We start from the raw sequence: 24414 nt of genomic DNA on the forward strand, positions 1-24414 counted from the left end.
GCGGATGTGGAATACATGCAGATCATCTGTTTCCGTCATGCACCTTGCTCATTGTGTATTTAACCAAAGGGAATGTTGTTTTCATCATATGAAGAGTTCTGAGTAATTTGCAAGCTGAACTATGACAGTGAGCCCTCTAATGTTACTGCTACATATACAAAGATGATGTTTAACAACAAACATGTTTTCCTGACCCTATAGTGCTAACCCCACCATTTAGATGGCTTGCCCCCCTTATTCCCCTATAAAAGTTTAAAACTCACCTTATTTCCAGTGATGTGCGGGTCCGCCGGCACTGGCTCCGCCCCCTTTGTGACTTCATCAAAATGGCATATTTTTAGCCAATCCAATGCTTTCCCATAGGGAAAGCATTGGATTGGATAAAATCGGCACCAGGGAGGGGCCAATCAGGACCTCCTCACAGAGATGCATTGAATCAATGCATCTCTACGAGGAAAATTCAGTGTCTCCATGCAGAGCGTGGGGACGCTGAACGGCAGGGCTGCTTACTGTGCAGGCCTGAGCCACAGAGCACCTCCAGTGGCCATCTAAGGAGTGGCCACTTGGAAGTGTCCCTAGGAGCAATGTAAACACTGCCTTTTCTCTAAAAAGGCAATGTTTACATGAAAATGCCCGAAGGGAGCTATTATACTCACCAGAACAACTACATTAAAGGGTCACTATAGTGTCAGGAAAATAAAGCAGTTTTTCTGACACTATAGTGACCGTCAGCAGCTTACCTTAATCCAGCACCCCGTCCGACGTCAGCTCCCTAGTGGATTCAAAGAGTCCAAGGGAAAGCATTTCTCAATGCTTTCCTATGGACGCTCTGCGCGATGGATGCGAAATTTGCATCCAGCGTCGCAGATGCGCCTCAAGTGGCTGTCCGGAAGACAGCCACTAGAGGCTGGATTAACCCCAAATGTAAACATAGCAGTTTCTCTGAATGCTATGCTTGCATCTGAAGAGTTAAAACCTGAGGGACCTGGCACCCAGACCACTTCATTGAGCTGAAGTGGTCTAGGTGACTATAGTGTCCCTTTAAGCTGTAGTTGTTCTGGTGACTATAGTGTCCCTTTAACCCCTTAAGACCGCAGGGCGTACTATTACGCCCTATTTTAAGCGGCTCTAAACGCCGCCGGGCGTAATAGTACGCCCTCCGTTTTTTTTTAACTTACCCGGTTGCCGGCGATCCCACGCCGGCGGACGCGGTTGGGGGGACTCCCAGGGAGCCCCCCGCGGCACGTCCGTCCTCCTGGGGGCCCCCCGGCCATGTGAGAGTGAGGTCCTTGTGAGGACCTCACAATCACATGGCCGGGTTAGCTGGCTGAGGCATTGCCAGTAGGGGGACTAACTGAAATGACAGTTAGTCCCCCTGCTGGCTGGAAATAAAATAAAATTAAAGTTAATCAGTGTAAAAAAATAAAATATATATATACTTAGATCATATATATATATATATATATATATACACACATATACATACACACACATACACTGCCTAGGTGTATTTTACTATTAATATATATATATATATATATATATATATTAATATCAAATTACACGTAGACTGATACTGATTAAATATATATATAATTATTGTTATATATATATTTATAAAAAAAATATGTAAATACGTAAAAAAATACATTTAAAAAAAAATTAAAAAATATATAGATGTGTGTTAATTCGTTCTAACTGTATTGTGATATTAATGTACATATATTTATATCAAAATACACGTAGAACAAAATAATATATATATCTATATACGTAAATAGAAAAAAGAAAAAAGAAAAACTGCTCTTGCACTCACGCTTTAAATGTCCCTTGTGTGCCGGGTGCTAATCCAAGGCTTTAAATATCCAAGAAATCCAAAGAGGTAGTAGCACTCACGGTCCAGATAAAAAAAATCTAAATTTTATTAAAGCATATTTAAAATGATCAACGTTTCAGTCCACTACACAGGACTTTCCTCAAGATCAACTGTTGATCTTGAGGAAAGTCCCGTGTAGTGGACTGAAATGTCGATCATTTTAAATGAGTGCTGCTGCTACCTCTTTGGATTTCTTATATACATAAATATATACGTATATATCACTATATATATACCTATATATAAATAAAAATATTTACATTTTTTTATATATATATATATATTATATATACATATTTATATATACACATACGTATATATATATATATATATATATATATATATATATATACATATATTGATTCTACACATATATTTATGCAATATTTTACATAATTTGGTATCTTAATTAATTACAATTAGCGAGACCTGCCTGACAACCCATGCCGAAAGTAAAGGGAATTTAATTTGCTAGCACTATATTTAACCCTATAACTTTCCAAGACACCATAAAACCTGTACATGGGGGGTACTGTTCTACTCGGGAGACTTCGCTGAACACAAATATTAGTGTTTCAAAACAGTAAAATGTATTACAACAATGATATCGCCAGTAAAAGTGAAGTTTTTTGCATTTTTCACGCACAAACAGCAATTACATGGACAATATTATTGCTGCGATACTTTTTACTGTTTTGAAACACAAATATTTGTGTTCATCGAAGTCTCCAGAGTACAACAGTACCCCTCATGTACAGGTTTTATGGTGTTTTCAAAAGTTACAGCGTCAAATATAAGGCTTGTGTCATTTTTTTCACATTAAAATTCACCAGATTAGTTACGTTGCCTTTGAGACCCTATGGTAGCCCAAGAATGAAAATTACCCCTATGATGGCATACCATTTGCAATAGTAGACAACCCAAGGTATTGCAAACGGGGTCTTTTTTAGTAGCCACTTAGTCACAAACACTGGACAAAATTTTTTGCATTTTTCACACACAAACAAATACTAATGCTAACTTTGGCCAGTGTTTGTTACCAAATGGCTACTAAAAAAAAAGACTGGACATACCCCATTTGCAATACCTTGGGTTATCTACCATTGCAAATGGTATGCCATTATGGGTGTAAATTTTATTCCTGGGCTACTATACAGTCCCAAAGGCAACGTAACCAATCTGGCGAATTTCAATTTCAAATGTAACGTGCTATATTTGACCCTGTAACTTCCCAAAACACCATAAAACCTGTACATAGGGGGTACTGTTTTACATGTGAGACTTTGCTGAATATAAATATGTGTATTTTATTGCAGTAAAAGCAAACAGTATTATGACATTGACAGTTAAAATGCCACGTAGAACTAAAAAAATAACATTTCTTATTTTCTCCCATTTTTTTCATATTAAATTATGTTTCATAGCTAAATATTTGATATTAAATGAAAGCCCTGTTTCCCATGAATAAAATGATATATAATAAGGGGGGATGCATTTAATATGAAAGAGGTGAATTACGGTTGGACAGTCAGACATATAGCGCAAATGTCAGGTTTTGTTTTGTTCACAACGTGTACATTTGGCTCAGTCCTTAAGGGGTTAAGCATTAAAAATAGACACAGCATTAGTGAAAAGTGTGAATGTACACTGCACATGAACACAGCAATTAACTTACAGAATGAGTACACAGAACTGTTTTTCAGCAATACTATACACGTTCATCATTTGCAATCACTATGATCTGCAGTATTGTTTTAAGCCTTTGTGTAAACATTGAACAGTATATATACAGAAAAAACAATGAAGTGCAATGATATTCTTAATTCTGGATTTAGAAAATATTTCAGCTCAAATTAACTTTTAATTTTATATAGAATGTGTGTTTAAGGAGACTCTTTCTTATTCGTATAATCCAGCTCACTATCAAAATGCTTTTTTCCATAACGAGAACATAAGTCTCCTAATGTGTGGATTAGATTGAATTAATATAGCAACTAAAACATTGTGGGTTAGATCTGTTAAGGTAACTGATCTTGCAAACAAGGTACACCAGCTGGTCCATGGGATCTATACTGGTATCATCACACATTCTTTGGATTTTGACAAGACCAATGAATAAGTGCTGCAGGATATTTCATGCTTTAGTAAATTATGTAACAATAAAGACAACAAATCATGTTTTGACCGAATAAAAAATAAATAAATAAAAACAACTTGCTAACTCAGGAAAGAAAATAACATGCAAACAATTGTTTGAATATAAAATAAACATAACAGGGCCACTTACAGGGCTTGATGGAGTCTTTGGCCAGCCTGGGCTGTTAATGTTATCGCTGTCATCTCCCAGAAAGGAGGAGATGCTAGCAGAGCTTGGGGACAGTGGGGAAGGGACTGGCAGGAAGCCTGGGGTTGGGGGCTGTGATATACACTGGGAACTGTAGCTATCCTGTGGTAGAAGAATACAAAACAAAATATGACAAAAGCAGGGCAAACTTTACTGGAAACAGAATCAAGTGGGAATGCAACGTTGCTGCACATATGGATAGAGGCAAGGAAAATAGACAAGCATATAAGATGCATTAATTGCATGTTGCTAATGCATTTGCCACCAGTTAGTGCAAACATGGCAAAGTCTGCCAGATGCTTGGCCATTGCTACTAAGCTGCCATGCTTACTTCACGCACACATGGAATGCTTAAGCATGGACTGCCCCTGAATGAACCGAATGAATAAACATAGATGTTTGTCTCGGGATTCAAAGAAGAAGGAAGGAAAAAAAATACAAAGCAAAGTATAAAGTATGTCTATGAGGCTGGTGCTGTATAGACACCCAACAACAGAAGCTTGAACCAAAGGCAAGAAGGGGGAATGGCGCATATTTGATACTAGGCACAGGAAGTCCATTCCCAACCTCACCAGCTCTATATCCCCAAGCTCGTGTTCAATACCTTGCTCCAAATTAAGATGCCACTGGAATGGATACCATAAGTTTCATATAGAGACAATAAAACAAACCGGCCCGCAACATAAATGGAAAGGCATGCAGGAGAAAACCAGAGGCACGAACAGACCATGGAAAACACTATGCCTTGCACGGCCAAAGCCAACCTACCACATGCAGAGGGAAAATACCTTTGGTTTGGGTTCAGGTGGAGGTGGACCATCTTCTTTGCCGTCAAGTTTCAGTGATGCAGGGAGTTTTGACTCACTCGGATTCATCATGTCTGGGAGACCAAGGTGCCCTAAAAAAGTGTTTAAATAAATTAGCACATATTCATCAGCCATTGTAGAATGATGGGTTTTAAAATGACTTACTTCCTTTATAGAAAGGTTGGTTTACATACATTTGCCTTTATTTAATATTCTTGGATAAGGTTTTAAAAATTATTATTTTTTTCTGAATATTGCAATAACAAAAACTCTATTATATAAAAATATAACAATATATATAAACTTATTTAAAATATCATACAGAGGCCGTACTTTGAAAGAAACAAACAAACAACATGTTATAAACATATAGTATACCCTTGTCAACATTAAGCTAAAAGAACACACGTGGTCATGGCAAAAGTTACACACCATTCCTGCACGAGACAAAAGAGAGACAACCTCTTTCACTAAAACATAATCAGTATACTAAATGCCACCCTGTTAAATTTAATGAAGACTGCATTTTGACTTTGCTCCCAACACTCAATACCCTTTGGGTTTCCACTGTCATTCATATAAGTATTAGACATTGGAAACTTCAAGCAAACTTACATGATGTTGCCTAGTTCATTCTTAGAGCTCTTTTCAATTTTGCTAATCTAAATTGTTCATTTTTAATCCCTACCACTTTGAAAGGCAGAATAGCAGTATAATAAAAACAAATGAATAAAATCAAGTCAGGACATGAGAAAGTAATTGAGGAAAAAATACAAATGTTGCTAAAGGAATCTAAATCTGAACTGTACCCTGTGGTCAGAACATAAGGGGTAGACAAGCAAGAAGAGTCAGAGTAATCAAAAAGATGCATATCTCTGAGCATACATTAGGAAGTGGAAACCCCAGCATGGCATCAGGTTAGAATATGAATCTGAATTAAAGAACGATAAAACAGTTGCTGGTATTCACAAGTTAGATGCTCCTAAATACCCTGTGTTACTTGGGGCAAAAATCAGGAATCTTGGTGAAATTTTGGTTGTAGAGTCTAGTGTCCCCATCTGTAAACTTCAACTGCTGACAGGATACACCCTCTCTGCCACCAAAAATATAACTAATTATATATAATTATATAAAAATAAAATAGGTATAGATCAGTGCCCTGAATAGCAAAATGCTCAGCATGCACACAATGTTAAAATAGCATAGATTCCTGCTAAAATATCAGCAAATGGCAGGAAGGATCAGCATATTACATATGTGCCTTGAGGTGGTTTATTTGAAAAACACTGAGTAGTTATCTCAACATACCTTCATCAAGCCCAAGGAACCCATTGTGGGTGACTTACTAAACAGAGCAATACGTGCATGTGCTTGATAATGGTTTATAGATTCAACGTGACCTTAATTAAAAAAATGCTTATATCTGAATTTAGCATCAGCACTATCCAAAGCAAGCACAGCCAATCTGAATTGCAGCACTGTCCACTACATTTTGTTTAGAGAAATCACCCATTTATGAAGAACTTCTGATATTCAGCAAGCACGTAGTTAAAAGGAGCCAGAGAAGGCTTAGAGAGAAAAAAAAAAAAAAAACTGAAAACAAACACTTCACAGATTGTCTTCTACAAAAATGATTATTGCACATATTCGTATATTACTGTGTTTTAGAAAATAATTAGTTCTAATTACAACAGTTAGAAAATGTGCAGGACTCTGGCGTATAAACTGGCAAGCACCACGGTGCTAATTTGCTAGTATCTGTAGCAACACTGCAGGTTCATAATAACCACCGGTCTGCCAAAAAAAAAAAAAAATCATGTTCTATGTACATTTACAATTATGCATTGCATAGCAGGCAGTGAACCAATTTTAGCTTATTGTAGAAGGAAAAGAAATATGTAACAGTGCAAATATCGCAGATATTAAGTGATTTAGATGTGGAACGTAACAGCATGCTTTTAATCTAGAATGGTACTGTGATCAAAGGTACGTGCAGCAACAATCACTACTAATGGACCACTGTAGGTGCGGGTAAAATTTCGCTAAAGCACTATTCAAGTGATATTTATTGTTAAATGGGGAAATATGATGACAGATAATAGTAATTTGTCCCACCCATGAATGGTTATTTTTCACATTCACACATAAAATCATTGTCTCCACCAAATTCTAGGCAATTATATGATATTTCCCAGATTAGTAGGTTTTTATTTGTGTTTTAAATTTCACCCTTTTTATTTTTCAGAGTGCTTTTATAGAATTCTGATGCTACTTCGGTAACTGCCAATAATGCAGGAGCTTTTTTATGATACCACAAGCTTAAAATGAACAAAAACATTCTAGAAAGTTATATAGACTTATTTACCCAAATGCAGATAATATTTGCATGTGAAATCCTCAGATTGTGTATTAAGATGTTATAAAATGGCGGTGAGATTTATGACAGATGAAATGGCAAATAAGAAAATACAACAGTATGATTTCGTAACTTCAGATTTTATTAACCCCTTAAGGACCAAACTTCTGGAATAAAAGGGAATTGTGACATGTCACACATGTCATGTGTCCTTAAGGGGTTAAAGACACAGAGGCTCATATTATGCATATCTCTTTCTTTATTACTCTCAGCAGCAAAGAAATAGAGATACATTAATAACTGAAATGAACAAAAAAATACAGTGCTCAAGCAACCAATCACACAACACAGGAAGTGACTATAATATGCTTGATGCACCCACAATCCCCCTATTTCTTTGCTGCTCTCAGACCAGTTAAGTACACATTTTCCTGCTCTGTGCTTAGTAATGATTTGTTTTACATTGATTGCTTGTGTTTCTTAATTATTTGCTCCTGGTGATAGCCCTTGGGCTTATTAGGAGCCTACTACTTTTATTTTCATTTTCGTCTTAGTATTGTTCGATTTAGTTAGCTTTATTACCCTGTGGTGTGCTCCCCTGGGGGCTGTTACTGCCGCATACGTCGGTACCACCGCCGGCCCTTTCCCCTCTCCACCGTGTGCCGTGGGTGGCCGTGGGGAATCCCCTTCACCCGACCCTGCTCGGGCACATGCCGGTGAGCCTCCGCTTAGCTCGGCGGCGGCTCCCGAGCGTGTGAAGGTCGGGCCGCGCTGTTACTGCGCGCGCGCCCCATCCCCCACTCTCTCCGGCTGTCTCACCTCCCTGCCTCGTGAGGCGGCCATTTTTCTTCCGCCCGGCCTCGTTTCTCTGACGGGACATTGCTGCAGGCACCCAGTGCCCACTCTCCTCTCTCTGGACACACCACTGTTGGGTATGTACTGTTTTTTTTTTATTTGCTTCACAATGCTTATGTGATATGGGAATTTTTGTTACTTGTTCAATTTCATTAATTTCTTCTCTACTGTACTGTCCCTTTTTGGGTTAATAACCTGACCATTTTTTCCTTTGTTTCTCCTGGATACTTATATTTTCTGTCTCTATTTTTCTTTCAGATTGCCTGTTCTTATTGCCATTAATTTATTCCTCACCTGCAATCATGCAGGATAAGGGTGATGGGCCTGAGGGCCACATTGATGAGTTCCATCAGGGGGTCCCTGAGGAACAAATCGTGTCTGAGGAGTTCCAAGCAGGGCCGGTGCAAGGATTTTTGGGTACATAGGCGAAGATGAATTTTCCCGCCCCCCCCCCTCTAAAATTAACATCTTCACCTATGTGCCTCCTAACCAGCCCCTCCCTCTTCCCCGTCCCTTAGTGTTTCTCTCCCCTCCCCCCTCTTTTCCCTGTCCCTTGGTTTTTCTCTCCCCTCCCCTCTCTGTCCCTTGGTGCACCCCCCACCCTCTTAGCGGTCACACTCCCCTTCCTGTTGTGCCTCCTACCTGTCTTGTAGCGTTGCAGAGCAGACCCTCTGCAGGAGCTTCAGTTTTCTGTACCTGGCTGGACTGACAGGAAGTGCTCTCTCCGTGAGCACCTCCTCTCAGTCTGGCCGGGTACAGGAAACAGAAGCTCCTGTACTGCGCTCCGCCCCGCCACGCTACACTCAGTGGTGTATACACACTAACAGCCACACACAATCAATGACAAACACACAGACGTCACTGACAGACACAGACTCACTGATCTGACACACACTCAATCACAAACATACTCTCACTGATTTGACAGACACTCACAAACACACACTCATACACTGACAGACACACACATTCATACAATCATTCACAGACACACACAGACACATACACACACTCACACATATACAGACACACACAGAAACACTCACAAACACATAAACAGACACACACTCACAAACACATACACACAGACACATACAGACACACACTCACAGACAAACACATACACACACAAAGACAAACACATACACACACACACACACTCACAGACATACACTCACAGACACACATACACAGACACACACTCACACACACAGACAAACACATACACACACACACTGACAGACACATACACATACACACACACTCACACTCACAGACACACACTTACAGACAAACACTTTCAGACACACACACTTTCAGACACACACACACTCACACATACACTTTCAGACACACACACACTCACACATACACTTTCAGACACACACAAATTAATAATAATATCCACCCAGCCTCCCTACCTGGAGAGCTGGTGTGGATGTGTCCCTGGGGTCCAGTGGGGCTTCCGTGCGGCGGGCGGCAGCGTTCTAATGAGAGGCGGCGAGGGAGCTCTAACCTGTCTGCTCTGCTCCCTCGCGGGCTGTCTACTGATGCCGCAGGAGCCGGAATATGACGTCATATTCCGGCTCCCGCAGAATCAGCACACGGTGCGCGAGGGAGCAGAGCAGACAGGTTAGAGCTCCCTCGCCGCCTCTCATTAGAACGCTGCCGCCCGCCGGGGGTCCAGAAGGTGACCTGGCAGGAGGGAGCGCTTCCCTCCTGCCGGTCACCGAAATCTTGCGCCCCCAGAGCCGATGCGCCCTAAGGCGGCCGCTGTGCCGCCTTATGGACGCGCCGGCCCTGATTCCAAGCACTGCTGGACTCCACCATGGCGTCTTCTCTCCAGAGAGCGCTTGCCTCCGCTATGGGGGCTATGTCCTCCTCCTTTTCCCAGACTCTGGCACAGTCCCTTTTGTTGCCCCAGGTGGCTACCCCTAACCTACAGGGAACGGGTCCTGCCCCTACCCCTGCCTCACCTGCTGCCTGTAAGGCCAAGGTGAAGGCCAAACACCTCTCCTCCCACTCCATGACGCAGGTTATTCCTGCCCTGACGGACTCGCCTGAGGCAGTCAGAGATGGCGCGCTACCCCCGCGCAAAAGAGCCCCTGGTCGGGCAAAAACAGCCAGATTATGGAAACGGGCTAGATCCAGTGAAGAAAGGTCGGAGAGCGACCGGAGTGAGGAGGATGACTATGAGGAGATGGATTATGCCTCTTAAGATGAGGCCGGCTCGGAGGAGGGAGCTCCCCCTGCCGTAGCACCCCGTACTGGGGCGCTATTCCTGCTCAGGGTGTTGCTGCCCAGGGGGCGAGCGGCGGCGCAGTGCTTCTGGATCTGCAGGGTAACCCCCTGTTTGATCCGGATGACCTGCGTCATCCTCGCTCAGCTGAGTGGGAACCAACCGAGCATATTGCACGTTATATTGCGCACAGGATGCGCACGCCACTCTCTAAGGAGGGTCGCAGTAAACTGCGGGCGGAATGCCCTAGACCCTCAGTCCTAGGATCGGCGTGTAAGACACCCGAAGTCGATCCTCAGATTGCACAATTCCTTAATAAATCGGCCTGGAAACCGAAAAAAGGCCTAGATTTTTCCCTGTGGAACTGCCAGGACAAGATAATGGACACTCTTGGTCCATTGTCTAAGGCCTATGAGGTGTTGGAATCCGCCAAGGCGGTGAGTCGGAGCTTGATCTGGATGTGGCGATTGGCTGGGTACAGCGTGCCATTTGTTTGCTAGGCAATGCCAACATGGCCATATCCGCTGAGAGCAGGAAAGCTATCCTGCTAAAAACTGACCCGAAATTGGCTACCATGGCCGTATCAGAACCAGGTCCCTCGGTTGAGGGGATGTTGTTTGGCGACAATTTTGTCAAAGATTTGGGATCTTATGTGAAAACTTTCACTGCCATTGATAAGGCCCAAGCTAACATGAAGAGGGCGTGTCCCCTAGAGTTTTTGGAGGGGCCGGGCACAACAGGAGCCGTCCACCCGGCCAAGGATTCCGGGGTTCGTTTCGAGCTCAGAGAGGCTCCTTCTTCCCTTCAAGGAATTTTCAGGAGCCCAGACCGGCTCCGTTCTTTCACCACACCTGGAACTCCCGCTATCCGAGAGGTGCCTCGTCGGGCAGACGCCCTTATGGTGAGTACCCCTTTTTTCCCTCATACGCAAGAGCGGGTGGCGGGCAGATTGGCCCAGTTTTACGAGGCGTGGGCTGCCTTAACAACAGATGCTTGGGTTCTCCAAACAGTACGGGGTTACCATATAGACTTTGTGTCCATGCCTCTTCAGCTCTCTGTTCCCAGGGAGCTGTCACTCGCTCGGGATCAAGAAGAAATGATCTCCTCGGAGATCATGGAACTTTGCACCAAGGGTTGGCACTTACACACTGCGGCCTTCCAGGGATTGGATCTAATATGGGGCCCATTCGAAGTGGACCTTTTCGCGTCCCGTCTCAACACACAAGTGCCCAAGTTCTTCAGTTGGAGACCAGATCCGGCAGCAGTGGCGACGGATGCGTTCCTTCAAGAGTGGCCGAATGCTCGAATTTACGCCTTTGCCCTGTTCAACCTGATAGCTTGCACGCTGTCGAAACTGACTCGACACGACTGCTTGATGGTGTTGATCGCGCCACTGTGGCGGTCTTGGCCTTGGTTCCCTCGGTTACTGGAGTTGACCGCAGATTACCCACGACTAATACCAACCTTCCCGAATCTCCTGAGGGATCCGGATGGCAACTCGCACGAGTTAGTGGATCGCGGCCTTCTACGTCTAATGGCATGGCCCCTTTCAGGGGACCCTGGACTGTCGCGGAAGTTCCGCAATCAACTCTCGACCTCCTCGACAATGCATGGGCACCTGGTACTTGAGTGGCATACCGATCCGCCTGGCGAATCTGGTCTGGTTGGTGCATGGGACGGTCAGTGGATCCCGTATCTGCCCCTTTGCATATGATCATGGAATTCCTTACTGAGATGTTTGAATCTGGGAAGGCTTATCACACTATTAATTTATGTCAGCTGGGCATCAAGGTTTGGATGGTTCGCCTGTAGGGCGTCACCCCTTCGTATGCTGGCTACTCAAAGGGATTCGCCTCACTAGACCACCCTGTGCGAGATTCACTGCCTTTTGGGACGTGAATGTGGTTCTACGATTTTCGTCATCTTGGTATCCAAATCAAGATCTGACACTGAAACAGCTGTCGGCTAAGGTGGTCATGCTGTTATGTTTGATTTCTTGTAAGAGGGTTTCGGATGTTCGAGCACTCGACTGGAATGCCATTGTGTTTACCCCGGAAGGCATCTCCTTTAACATATCCAGAAGGACGAAGTTGGCTTCAAAAGTGTTCGTCTACCCTAGATTCCAGGATAATCCTGCTCTCTGTCCAGTTGAATGCCTTCAGGCCTATATGGAGGTTACTCGACTGTTACGGTCTCCGGATTTATGCCCCTTGTTCATTTTGTTTAGAGCCCCACACCTTCCGGTGTCTACCCCTACATTGGCAAGATGGGTACGGGAATTGTTGACTCTGGCCGGGATCGATACGTCCAGATTCACCCCTGCTTCAGTCCGTGGGGCTATGGCCTCCAAGGCTTCGGCTATGGGCTGCCGCTTGGAAGATATTCTACGTGCAGCGGATTGGTCACGGGAATCGACTTTTCGTGATTTCTACTTCAGGCCGATTGACCATTTTGCATCTCAAGTGGTTTCTAAGCTTTGAACTTGCATAATAGAAGCCTCCGTGTCTTTAATAAAATTCCCAGATTTTACTATTAACATGACGTAAAGTCATGATTTTATTAAAGACACGGAGGCGAGTATTATTCCCACCCACCCACCCGGTTGTGGTTGGAAATTGGCTGGTATGGTGGGTAGTTATAGTAAGTTTCTCTATTTGCAGTTTTGGTTATAATGTTTCATTATCTGACTTTATATGTTTTGGAGAAATGCGTTTATTCTACCGCTTGATATATTAACATGTTTTAGGTGTGGGGAGTTGAGATTGACTTAGTGATTTAATTGATTGTCGGTACGCACATGCAGTTTGGAGCCCAGATATTACCATATTTTTTCTATGTCTCCTTTTAGCCTGAATTTCTCGTGATTTTCCATGTTGGGGATGCTGTTGGCTACGTTAGCTGAAGTTGGATTTCTACGTTTTGGTCTTCGTTATCCGCAAGAAAGAGGGGGATTGTGGGTGCATCAAGCATATTATAGTCACTACCTGTGTTATGTGATTGGTTGCTTGAGCACTGTATTTTTTGTTCATTTCAGTTATTTATTTATCTCTATTTCTTTGCTGCTGAGAGTAATAAAGAAAGAGATATGCATAATAGGAGTCTCCGTGTCTTTAATAAAATCATGACTTTACGTCATGTTAATAGTAAAATCTGGGAATTTTTAAATATAATCATGGAAACCTGTAACACATAATATAGCAAATTGGGAGGAGGGGGTTATTTTTATATGGCAACACAATTACAGTTTAGAATGAACAATGTAATGTGTTTGTAAGTCCATATGGGATATAATATGTTAAAGCGTAAATAACTGGAATCAGAGGGTATTGATTTGGGGAAGAAGAAAGAGCTATGATCAGAAAGACCAAACTTCATTCTCTCCTGCGTTAGCCACCTGGCCTGCTTGAGCAGAGAAAAGCTGGATTGGAACTGGAGGACGGGCGGCTTATCTTAAAGTAGAAGTGGAGAGGCCTGTGGTACCTTCCTGTATAGTGTGTTAAATTGGGGAAGGTGGTAGTGTATTAATTTGAAGGAGGGAGGGGGCCCGGTGTGTTAAATTGGGGGAGAGAGTGGGGCAGTGTATTAGAGTGGTGGGAGGTGGCAGTGTGTTAAACTGGGGGGAGGGCAGTTTATAAAATTGGGGGAAGGAGGGGACAGTGCATTGGAGTGGTGATAGAGAGGGCAGCGTGTTACATTGTGGGAGGAGGCAGTGTATTAAATTGGGGGGAGGACAGTATTAAATTGTGGGAGGGAGAGGGGCAGTGTATTAAATTGAGGTGAGGGAGGGCAGTGTATTCAATTAGAGTGGATGGAGGAAGGGCAGTGTATTAGATTGGGTGAAGGGGGCAATGTATTAGAGTGGAGGGAGAGGGGCAATGTATTCGAGTGGAGGGAGAGGGGCAATGTATTGGGTTTGTGGGCAGTGTATTAGAATAGTGGGAGTGTATTAGATTGGGTATGCATGGAGGCGCTGAACGCTCCCCATGGAGATGCTGTCTGGCCGCTGAACTTTTTAACACACATGCACAATAGCCTTCCAATGCTTTTCTATGGGAAGAACACACTCCTAGAACTTCAAAATCAACAAGTTAATGTAATTTGTTTTTTACATCTGTGCAACAGCATACGTTCACCATTTCAGTCCCATTACCAAACGTTTCTTAAAGGATCACTATAGTCAACATATAAAAGCAAGAAAGACAGGTCCCCTATGTGAAGAAATCCCTCTTTATGTTTGGTATTTCTCCCCTTTTCATTCGGTAGATGTAACTACCGAACAGAGACCATCCCCCTGGCTCGTTAACTTCAAAGCATGCCTCAATTGAACCCTCTACCTGTGCGGCCGTTGTTCGTATTGCCATATCGCCACGTGGCTGAGAAAACGGCGGCCATTTTTTTTTGTGCGGTCGTCGAGTGTCTGGAACTAAAATCGGACACTCGACTTCCCGAACACCGGATCTTTATTTCACGAACAGCTAGAAAGAGCGCTGTTCGGTACTCTTGTTAATTCGTATGAGGGGAACAATCGCTGCTAAGAGGGAAGCCGTTCGTGGAATTCTTCGTGGAATAACATTGGTTATATGCAAATGCTTGTCTCCTTAAAATAAATTTGCTCTTTTGTTTACATTGAAGCCCTACAAGCGTGAGGACATCCAGTGTCAGGCAACTTTTTTTATGCTGTACTTTTCTAAATAAACTTATGTTTCTATGAAAACTAAAGTTTTTGTTTTTTTGCGGCCCACATAAACTTAAACCTTGTTAATTTGGCCCGTGATTACCTTTAAGTGTAAAATGCTTGCTCTACACTTATAGACAACTAATGAGTCTCAATTATCAAGTACTGTGTACAACATACTGTGTCTTATCAATATTTAGGTCTATGAGGTACTATGTATATAACATACTGTGTTTTAATTATCAATACCTAGGGCTATGAAGTACTATGTGTACAACATACTGTGTCTCAATTATCAATACCTAGGGCCAGGCCCAGACTGGCCACCAGGCACACCGGTGAGCCGCGATGGCCATGGGCCAGGGCCGGCAGGAGAGGTCACAGGCTCACCCCGGCCAATCCATGCAGGGCCCGTGCTATCTGAGCGCTGGCCCTGCTGTATTCTGTGCCTGGCCGGTGAAGATCTCCTTCACCAGCCCATTAGTACTGATATGCGGCCGCCGTTGGGTGAGCGAGACCGGAGAGGACCCGGAGGAGCTCTATCTTGCTGCTCTGCCGGGTTCCTCTCGCGAGGTTGGAGCATTGCCATGGCAACGCCCCTGATCTCGTGAGAGTAAACTCTAGCCCCACAGGCCAGAGTTCACTCACAACTAGGACCACCAGGGATTGCAGCAATGTCCCCCCTCCCAGGCATAAGGTAAAAAGGGGGGGGGGGAGGTATAATGCTTGTTTTTTGTTGTTGTTTAAATACATTTATAGTGACATTAATCTGCCCCCCAACACACAGTTCATCCAAACATACACACACACATCACCCTCACACACACACACTACATCCCCCACATACTCACTGCACATTTTACACACACACTGCCTCCCCCTCACATACACACTGCACAACTTACACATGCACACAATACCACACACACTACATTCCTGACATACACACTCTGGATACCCTATGCACATACTAGATTCCTTACAAGTAAACACACACTAAGTAAACACACACTCTCTACAACCCCTACACACACTACATCACTTATATACACACACTACAGCCCGTATGCGCACACTTGCTACATCTCCTATACACACTATACTCCCTATACACTCACTCTCCACAGCCCGTAGCCACACATGCATTACATTACACCACAAACACAACACAACTGAAACAGACCTATTTACACAATACCACACCACAATCAGCTCACTCTACACACATGCAATCCCACAAGCAGGCTCCAAACACATGCACAATACACAATACTCTTTCCTGGTCCTTTTTGTCTCCTGGTATCCCATTTATATCCCACCAGAGACACGTTGCAAGCAAACACAGCGCAAGTATGTTATTAAATTTGCTTGCACTGTACAGAACAAACAAAGGGCCTTTTTCTCATTCTAGAGCTCTTCAGCAGAGCTTTGCGTATGGTCTGCCCTGTAAGAGCCTTGAACCAACATGCTCACATTAAGAGGGGGCGTGCTTGTCATTGGTGATAACAAAACACACCCTATATGCCCCTGCCCACTTCTTAATGGGCCGCTGTGATTAAAAAATGCCTGGGCCAAATTGTTTTCCCAGTCCGGCCCTGCCTAGGGCTATGAAGTATTATGTGTACAACATGCCGTGTCTCAATTATCAATACCAAGGGCTATAAAGTACTATGTGTGCAACATACTGCTTCCCTTCCTGCTTGGTAATCTGCAAGCTCCTTGTTGCATTGATCATTATAGATCTTTAAATAATTTAATTGATAAGGTAACAATCAAGGAGAGCACATTAGAAAAATAGTTTGAGGTAGCAAAATTGTCCTAAGTATCATGAAATTGTCTGGCTGGTTTAGGACCTGATGAAAAATTGTCCTTAAATTATCTATAGTCTGGATCCAGATATTGCCATACTTTATAATCACTTGTTTAAGACAGGGTGCAGAAGTCTGGAACACATTTTCTTTGGTTATAGATCTTTACAAATTTAATGGACATACCACTTACTGGCATAGTTAGCACTTTACATGTTACATTAAGGAAAATATCAGTATAATAAGTAAGATTATATATATATAATAATAATAAGGTTTCCTTATCCAATACAGTTTACATTCTGTGAGTAAAAGAAAGATGTATACCAGAATGGCAAAAGTGTTGTTTATAAATCCTGTAAAGTAATACACATTACAAGTCAATATATTCATTAAAACCATGCTTAATTTAAAAGATGTTTAGGAGTAATTTAGAAGTTCTGAGGAAGGTTGTTCCAAATAAATCGAGAAGCACGAGAAATCTTTTAGGCTAGATCTACCAGTGGAGGTTACTGTAGCAATCCATTATGGAATGAGTAATGTATGAGATAGTGTGCATGAGAGGCATATACACATATTGAAAAGCTATTTGTCCTATGACAGAGACAAATGTTCATATAAAGCAATTCACACACACTCAGTGCTAGAAAAATCTGCATTATCATGAAGCTGAAGGTACTGAAAGGAATGCAAAAAGTCTATAAACAGCAGGTAATGAAAGTTGATACAGACAGCTGTTCAAACTAAATCACTACTTCCTTACGCATGGAATTACAAATTATTAGACAAGAAATAGAAAAATGATAACTGTTATCTGATTTATAAAGAGAACACAAAAAAAAAAAAAACATAATCTGAAAACTGGAAGGTATGGGGGAACACTCAAGAAAAAAAGAAAAGAAAAAGAAAAATGAAAAATTGTTACCATACTTAAAGGAACAATAGAGTGTTAGGAATGCAAACACTTATTCCTAACACTATGGTGCTGGAGTAAATATTTAGGTCCCTGGCCCCCCTCAGAGTAGAGTTAAAAGTTATATTTTCTCCATTGCCGTTCTGGTCTCGCAGGGGCTAGCTCTGCCTCCATGGCTTATCAATTTAGAAGGCTATGGGGCATGAGTGGGAAAAAGCTGCACTGCGCCTATCAGCATCTCCTTATACAAGTTCAAAAAATGGCACCATAAGTGGGAACTTTTTGCATACCTTTTTGGTTCTTTACAAACATCACTACTTATCAATGTAAATAGAAGCAATACAATCAATATCATCACATGGTGTTAATATATAAATATTTTTTAAAATATTATTTAGTAGCACTGTATGGTTTCAGTCTCCATAATCTGGTAATAGTTACTTGTAGGATAGTGTTGGTAAACTCATTTATATGAGATGTTCCGCATGTGTGTTTGTGGGAAGACGGGGCGGCATACACCTGATTCATCATTAAAATGCTGTATCTATATGGAATGTCACACTCTTAACAGTGGCAGGCCTGTACAGAACTAAATACCCCAAAAGTGGGACACTCTATTCTGGCATAGGTTCTTTTGGGTTCAGCTTGTAGTATTGGCATGAAATTGGTCTTTCACGTCCCTGGGTTAATCAATCTCCCTTACCAAAGTTGAAATGTTTACTCTTTGGACTCAAACCTGCTAAATTAAATTAATGCATTCTAACTGTACATAATTCCTTTGGGTTAGTCCCAGTTAACAATATTTTTTTTTCTCTGGTGTCCAAGGTTATCTAGAACAAGTGAGCAATGTAAGAAACAAAGCAGTTTATTTAAAAAGAAATTGGGAACAAAATAAAGAAATTGTTCTTGTACAGGCTTAGAATCTGTGTGAAGAATACAAGTTATGGTGTAATTCATAATTTGATACTAAAAAAAAAATTGGTTTTCAATGTATATGTAATTTGTTGGCGATATATAAATAACATAATAATAATAATATAGGTGTTACGCTTGTGTTTTGTGTCTGAATATTTGAAGCAGAGCTCCTCTGCAAGGTACCGCAATTGGCTAACTTTGTATGTTAGATTGGATTGAAGGGGAGGTGGGGGGCACAGGTGCTTTAAGGTATCTTCCCCTTAAATTAAATCACAAAGACCGCAGACTCTTCACACAAATCTCTTAGAGAGAAAAATAAGAAAAACAATTAAACATACTAAGCTTTCAATTAAAACAGATCAGTAGCTAAAGGCAGCAGTGCAGAGATCAAAGGACTTTATTTAAAGCTCTGATGAAATTTAGCATCACTCATCAGCACACATTAACAGTATTAAAAGTTCCAGAGCTTTACAGGCTTCCTTTTTTTGTAATAGCATTTGGTTTTAATCCAGCATACTGGCAAATCTACAGTGAAAAAATACAATCCCACAACACTGTGACCATAATGGCTATAATTGGTGACAAACCGGATCCAGCTGCAGTGTCACACCCAGCATATATATCGGATATATATTGGTGGATAGGTATTTAATGCTATATACAATGTTCTCAGCTATTCCGTCCACGTTAAAGATGAATTTTATGCACCATACCCACAACAGCTTAGTGTAATAAATTCACTTACATGTTTGTCAAACTGATCTGGTAAAACCTTTTTGCGATTTCTGGCTCCCAAAGACCACCCCCTCTTCAGCCATATTGATAATTCAGAATTTACACTTCTGATTTTACCAGTGCTTATTTCTACTGCATAGACAGGCTGAGAGCGGGTTACCTCAGTGCTCTCAGTCTATCACTGCTGTCCAAGGTAGACGCCAGTGCATGTGGATATTTTGAGAATGCAGTATCCATACCTCCCAACATTACAAATGGACAAAGAAGGATACTTTAATTTTTGGAATGCGAGTAAGGGTGTGGCCAGGGGCAGTGGCTGAAAAATTCTAGGTGATTTATAAATAAAAATGTTTGCAACTAAAATGTAATTTAGCAAAAATGGATCTTATTTACACCGACTAATGTCTAAAAACAGTTATTGTAGTTTAAATACACGTTACTGTGAGTATTATTCCTGTGTATATACGTAGTTTTGCTTTCAATAAGTGCAAATAAAAGAAAAAGACCCCAAATTGATTAGTGCAGGGTTTCCCAAAGTGTGTTTCGCGGATTTCCGGTAGGTCGCGCTGACCCACGCATCCAGGGCCGCCGGGGACTCGGTAGGGGACTCGCCGGGGACTCGGCCCTGTATGCCGCCAGCCCCTCTAGTCAGTCTGCCCCAGAAAGAGCACAGCGCCAGGCGCAGGCGCCAGGCGCAGAGCTGCAGACCGTGTAATAGAGGTCTTGCGAGCTCCCATGGCAACACTCTGGAAAATCATGAGACCCCTGTCACATGAGCTGCAGCTTTGCACCCGGCGGAGCTGCAGACAATAGAGTTAACCCACCGGACTACCATTAGACCACCAGGGAATTTATTCAATTACAAATAAAGGTAGGACACAGCCCCCCACACCCTGCCCCCCCACCCCGTAACCCTTCTCACCCTTCCCCCCCACTGTCACCCCTTCTTGCCCTGCACCCCCAATGTAACCCTTTCTCAAACTGCCCCCCTCCCCATAGCCCTTTCTCCCTCTGGCCCCCACAGTGTAACTCTTTCTCACTGTGCCTGCCCACTGTAATCCTTTCTCCCCCTGCCCTTACACTGCAACCCTTTTTACACTGCCCCACACTGTAACCATTTCTCACCCTACCCCCTTACACTATCACCCTTTATCAAAGTGCCCCCCACACTGTCACCCTCACCTCCTGTCTCTGTGTGTATGTGTATCTGTGTATCCTTTTGTGTCAGTGTGTGTGTATTTGTGTGTATTGTGTATCTGTGTACATGCGTGTCTGTGTGTGTGCGAAACTAGGTGTCATTGTGTGTGTTGCTGTGTCAGTGTGTATGTGTATTTATGTAAGTGTATTTGCATGTGTGTCTGTGCGTCTCTGTATGTGTGTGTGTGTGTGTGTGTGTGTGTGTGTAAGTGTATACACTGCACAGAAATGCACACCTGCATTCAAACACCAACTTTCACACACACATACTCCATACAAAAACATGCTTACATTCAAACATACATTGTCTATATGTATATTTTTATATACATACCGGTAATATACGCAAACTGCATCCACTACACACACACACACACTGCACCCACTACACATGCACTGCAATCAAACGTAAACATTACATACAAACACACTCCTATAATAAAACACTAACATTATATACAGACACCCCTTCAATCAAACACCAACTCTACATACAAACACACCTCTTCATTCAGAAGCCACCAGGGCCCTCTCTACATTAGTTCCACCACTAGGATACTCAACGTGAGGTGCCTGGATGAAAGAGCGGGACACAGCGCTTCTGATTCTGCCTGCTGTGAGTAAGCAGTTGTATGCATCCAAAACTGATTGCCATGATATGTCAAGTTTCTGTCTCTAAAATTCCCATTATACACAAAATTATGTCTCTAAAACTGCCATGATATGCTAAATTATGCCTCTAAAACTGGCATGATATACCAAGTTTCTGCCTCTAAAACTGCTAGGATATACCAAAGTTATGCCTCTAAAACTGGCATGTTATGCCAATTTTATGCTTTTAAAACTGATTGCCAAGGTGTGCCAATGTTATGCTTCTAAAATGGATTGCCATAATGTGCCAATGTTATGCTTCTAAAACTGATTGCCAAGGTGTGCCAATGTTATGCTTCTAAAATTGATTGCCAAGCTGTGCCAATGTTATGCTTCTAAAATTGATTGCCACGGTGTGCCAAGTGAATGCATCTAAAACTGATTTCCATGGTGTGCCAATTGTATGCCTCTAAAACAGATTGCCATGGTGTGCCAATTTTATGCACCTAAAGTTGCCATGATGTTACAATTGTATGTGTAACGGAACCGCTGGCACCCCGACCGGGTACCTTCCGTTGATGGATGCTCCTAGTGCTTCCCGAGGACTCCAAGCACTCCGCCAGACAACATAACCACTGTAGACTCCCACGAACCGCCGCAGCTTGGTTGGGGTCTCGCCGTCTCCACCCATTCTGGACCCAAGACCAGGATCCAGCTTCCAGTAGGTCAACCTCTTCTGAATTCCAGAGAGCAGAAACAGGAACAAGCTCTTAGCAGAGCTTAGTGATTATACCCTGGGGAGTATAGTGATTATAGCGATTATAGCAATCCCCAGAGTGTAGTTCTCCAGTCCCCCAAACATGAGCCGAAACTTCATGAAGGTACAAGATGATCTGAACTTTTAATGAACACACACTGGCTTTTATGCAAGTCCCCATGCAAGGGGACATCCCACAGGGTGGGACACAGTACAACCAATCATTTACAGGAACACACCGTAAAACACACCCAGCACAAACATACAATCCCTCCCTTCTGCCTGTGATATAATTACTGAACACAATGGGTTAATGTAATTTATCACAGACAGGAAAAAATACACTTTTTATACATACACTGTAACTTTAAAAATATGCATCATATTCACATAAATATTTATACTTTAAATATAAACATAACCAAAAATCATACAAATCCCTCCAGTACATAAAAAGTTAGATGGAAGTCCTTTGTGACCGACCGCAAGCAAATTTTCCTGCCCAAAACAGTTCCATAGATTTGGGCTGTGCGGTCGGTCAATTTTATGCAGAAAAATGACTAAGTCCCATTCGAACGTGCGTTCGAACTGCCGAACGGGACTTAGTCTCTGCAGCTGAAAATTCAGTGTAGGATAAGGTAAGGGTCAGCAATGTTAGGTGAAATGTGTAGCCGATTTCAGTTCCATTAATTTGGCTACACATACCGCTGACCTCTTTCGAATGAACAAAGATGGCTGCCGCCACGTGTTCGTTTGCACGAACTGCGGCCCCCAGCGGTCAGCAATTTACCTACAGCAGGTTCCCAGCCTGGGAGGAAAATTGCCTGCACACTTCCACTTCTGGGTAGTCCGCCTGTGTGGTTCTTGGTTCAGTAAGCCCCATTTACTGAACCAAGTGGAAAATAGCCAGGAACAAAATATTTTAACTAAGTCTGGGGACACTGGGGACACTGTCTTAAAGGGGCATTGTCACACAAAGTCTCACTATGTACCCAGACAGTTCTTAAAAGGGCCAGCATGGTTCAATACAAGTCCATAAGCCACAATGCAGTTCTTAAAGGGCCAGCAGCAGCACAATATAAATCCATTAGCCCAAATAATGTTTTTAAAGGGCAATCAGGCTCCTCCAACAGCCAGGGGAAAAGGGCAGCTTGTCACCTAACAATCCAGTGACAAAAGGCGTTTTGTCACAGTATAACTCTACAGCGGATTGCCATGGTGTGCCAGTTGTATGCCTCTAAAGTCGATTGCCATGGTGTGCCAATTGAATGCTTCTAAAACTGATTGCCAAGTTGTGCCAATGTTATGCTTCTAAAACTGATTGCCAAGTTGTGCCAATGTTATGCTTCTAAAACTGATTGCCATGGTGTGCCAATTGTATGCATCTAAAACTGATTGCCATGGTGTGCCAATCGTATGCATCTAAAGCAGATTGCCATGGTGTGCTACTTGTATGCCTCTACAGTGGATTGCCATGATGTGCCAATTGTATGCTTCTAAAGCGGTTTGCCATGGTGTGCTAATTGTATGCATCTAAAGCTGATTGCTATGGTGTTCATTTTTAAAATGTGTATTAAAAGCAAGTGGGTCTCAAAAAATTACCGGTTTCAAAAGTGGGTCTTGGCCCATAGAAGTTTGGAAAGCCCTGGATTAGTGTAAAAGTCCTGATTGTTAAAAAAGCTCAAATGTCTAGGACCTAAATACATTGTTGGTAGTTAACATTAACGCTATATCAACTCTATTCCTGTGTTTACACTCGCTAACCGTACACCCACTCTAACCTTAATGCTGCACTATTCCTAACCCAGCATTAACCCTTATCACAATCTCATCCTAATGCTAACTCTTATGGTAAACCTAACCATAACTGAGAAAGAGTCTGAACAATTCTTGGGGTTTTAAAATATTCCAGTGTTGTACAATGAATGAACAGATAAACCTACTAGTACATGATGATAAAACTAATTTCGGCCTACTGGAGGAATAAGTGGTCATGAGAGTTTACAGTTTAAACAAATGAACGTAAAGTGATACATGCGGTTAGGCCTGCGGAAAATAGCACCAATGCCATTTCTTTTCCCCCTACAGAAGTGCATGTACTGTAATTTAACACTCACTGAAAATAACTGACGTTTTACCTGTTGAGCTGGTTATCATGTTGTATGGGGAAGCTTGAGGGTTCATCATCCCAGCACTGTTGTTCATGGACTGGTTATATGGGGAGTTTGAACCCATAAGACCACTGTGGTTTATACCAGGAAATCCGCTTTGCCTGTTTTGTTGGGAAAATACAAAATAATTCTTAGGTTAACGAATAATCTCATAATAGCAGTCATTCTTCCAAGGT

The 24414-nt window shown here is 42.4% G+C and overlaps 1 protein-coding gene across 6 annotated transcripts in view; it reads right to left on the minus strand.

The window, feature by feature from the left end:
• ARID1B (AT-rich interaction domain 1B) overlaps positions 1-24414 on the minus strand; it is a 458656-nt gene that overhangs the window by 51972 nt on the left and 382270 nt on the right. For 4 of the 6 annotated variants that reach the window (XM_063443418.1, XM_063443417.1, XM_063443416.1 and 1 more), the window contains 3 exons: positions 24206-24339; positions 5009-5118; positions 4164-4322 (listed from right to left, as the gene is read on the minus strand). In XM_063443418.1, the coding sequence (XP_063299488.1) occupies positions 4164-4322; positions 5009-5118; positions 24206-24339 (403 nt within the window). The remainder of the gene's footprint in view (positions 1-4163; positions 4323-5008; positions 5119-24205; positions 24340-24414) is intronic. The other 2 variants (XM_063443420.1, XM_063443419.1) reach the window with 1 other exon arrangement.

Source organism: Pelobates fuscus, chromosome 2, assembly GCF_036172605.1.
Source record: "Pelobates fuscus isolate aPelFus1 chromosome 2, aPelFus1.pri, whole genome shotgun sequence".
Lineage (NCBI taxonomy): Eukaryota > Metazoa > Chordata > Amphibia > Anura > Pelobatidae > Pelobates > Pelobates fuscus.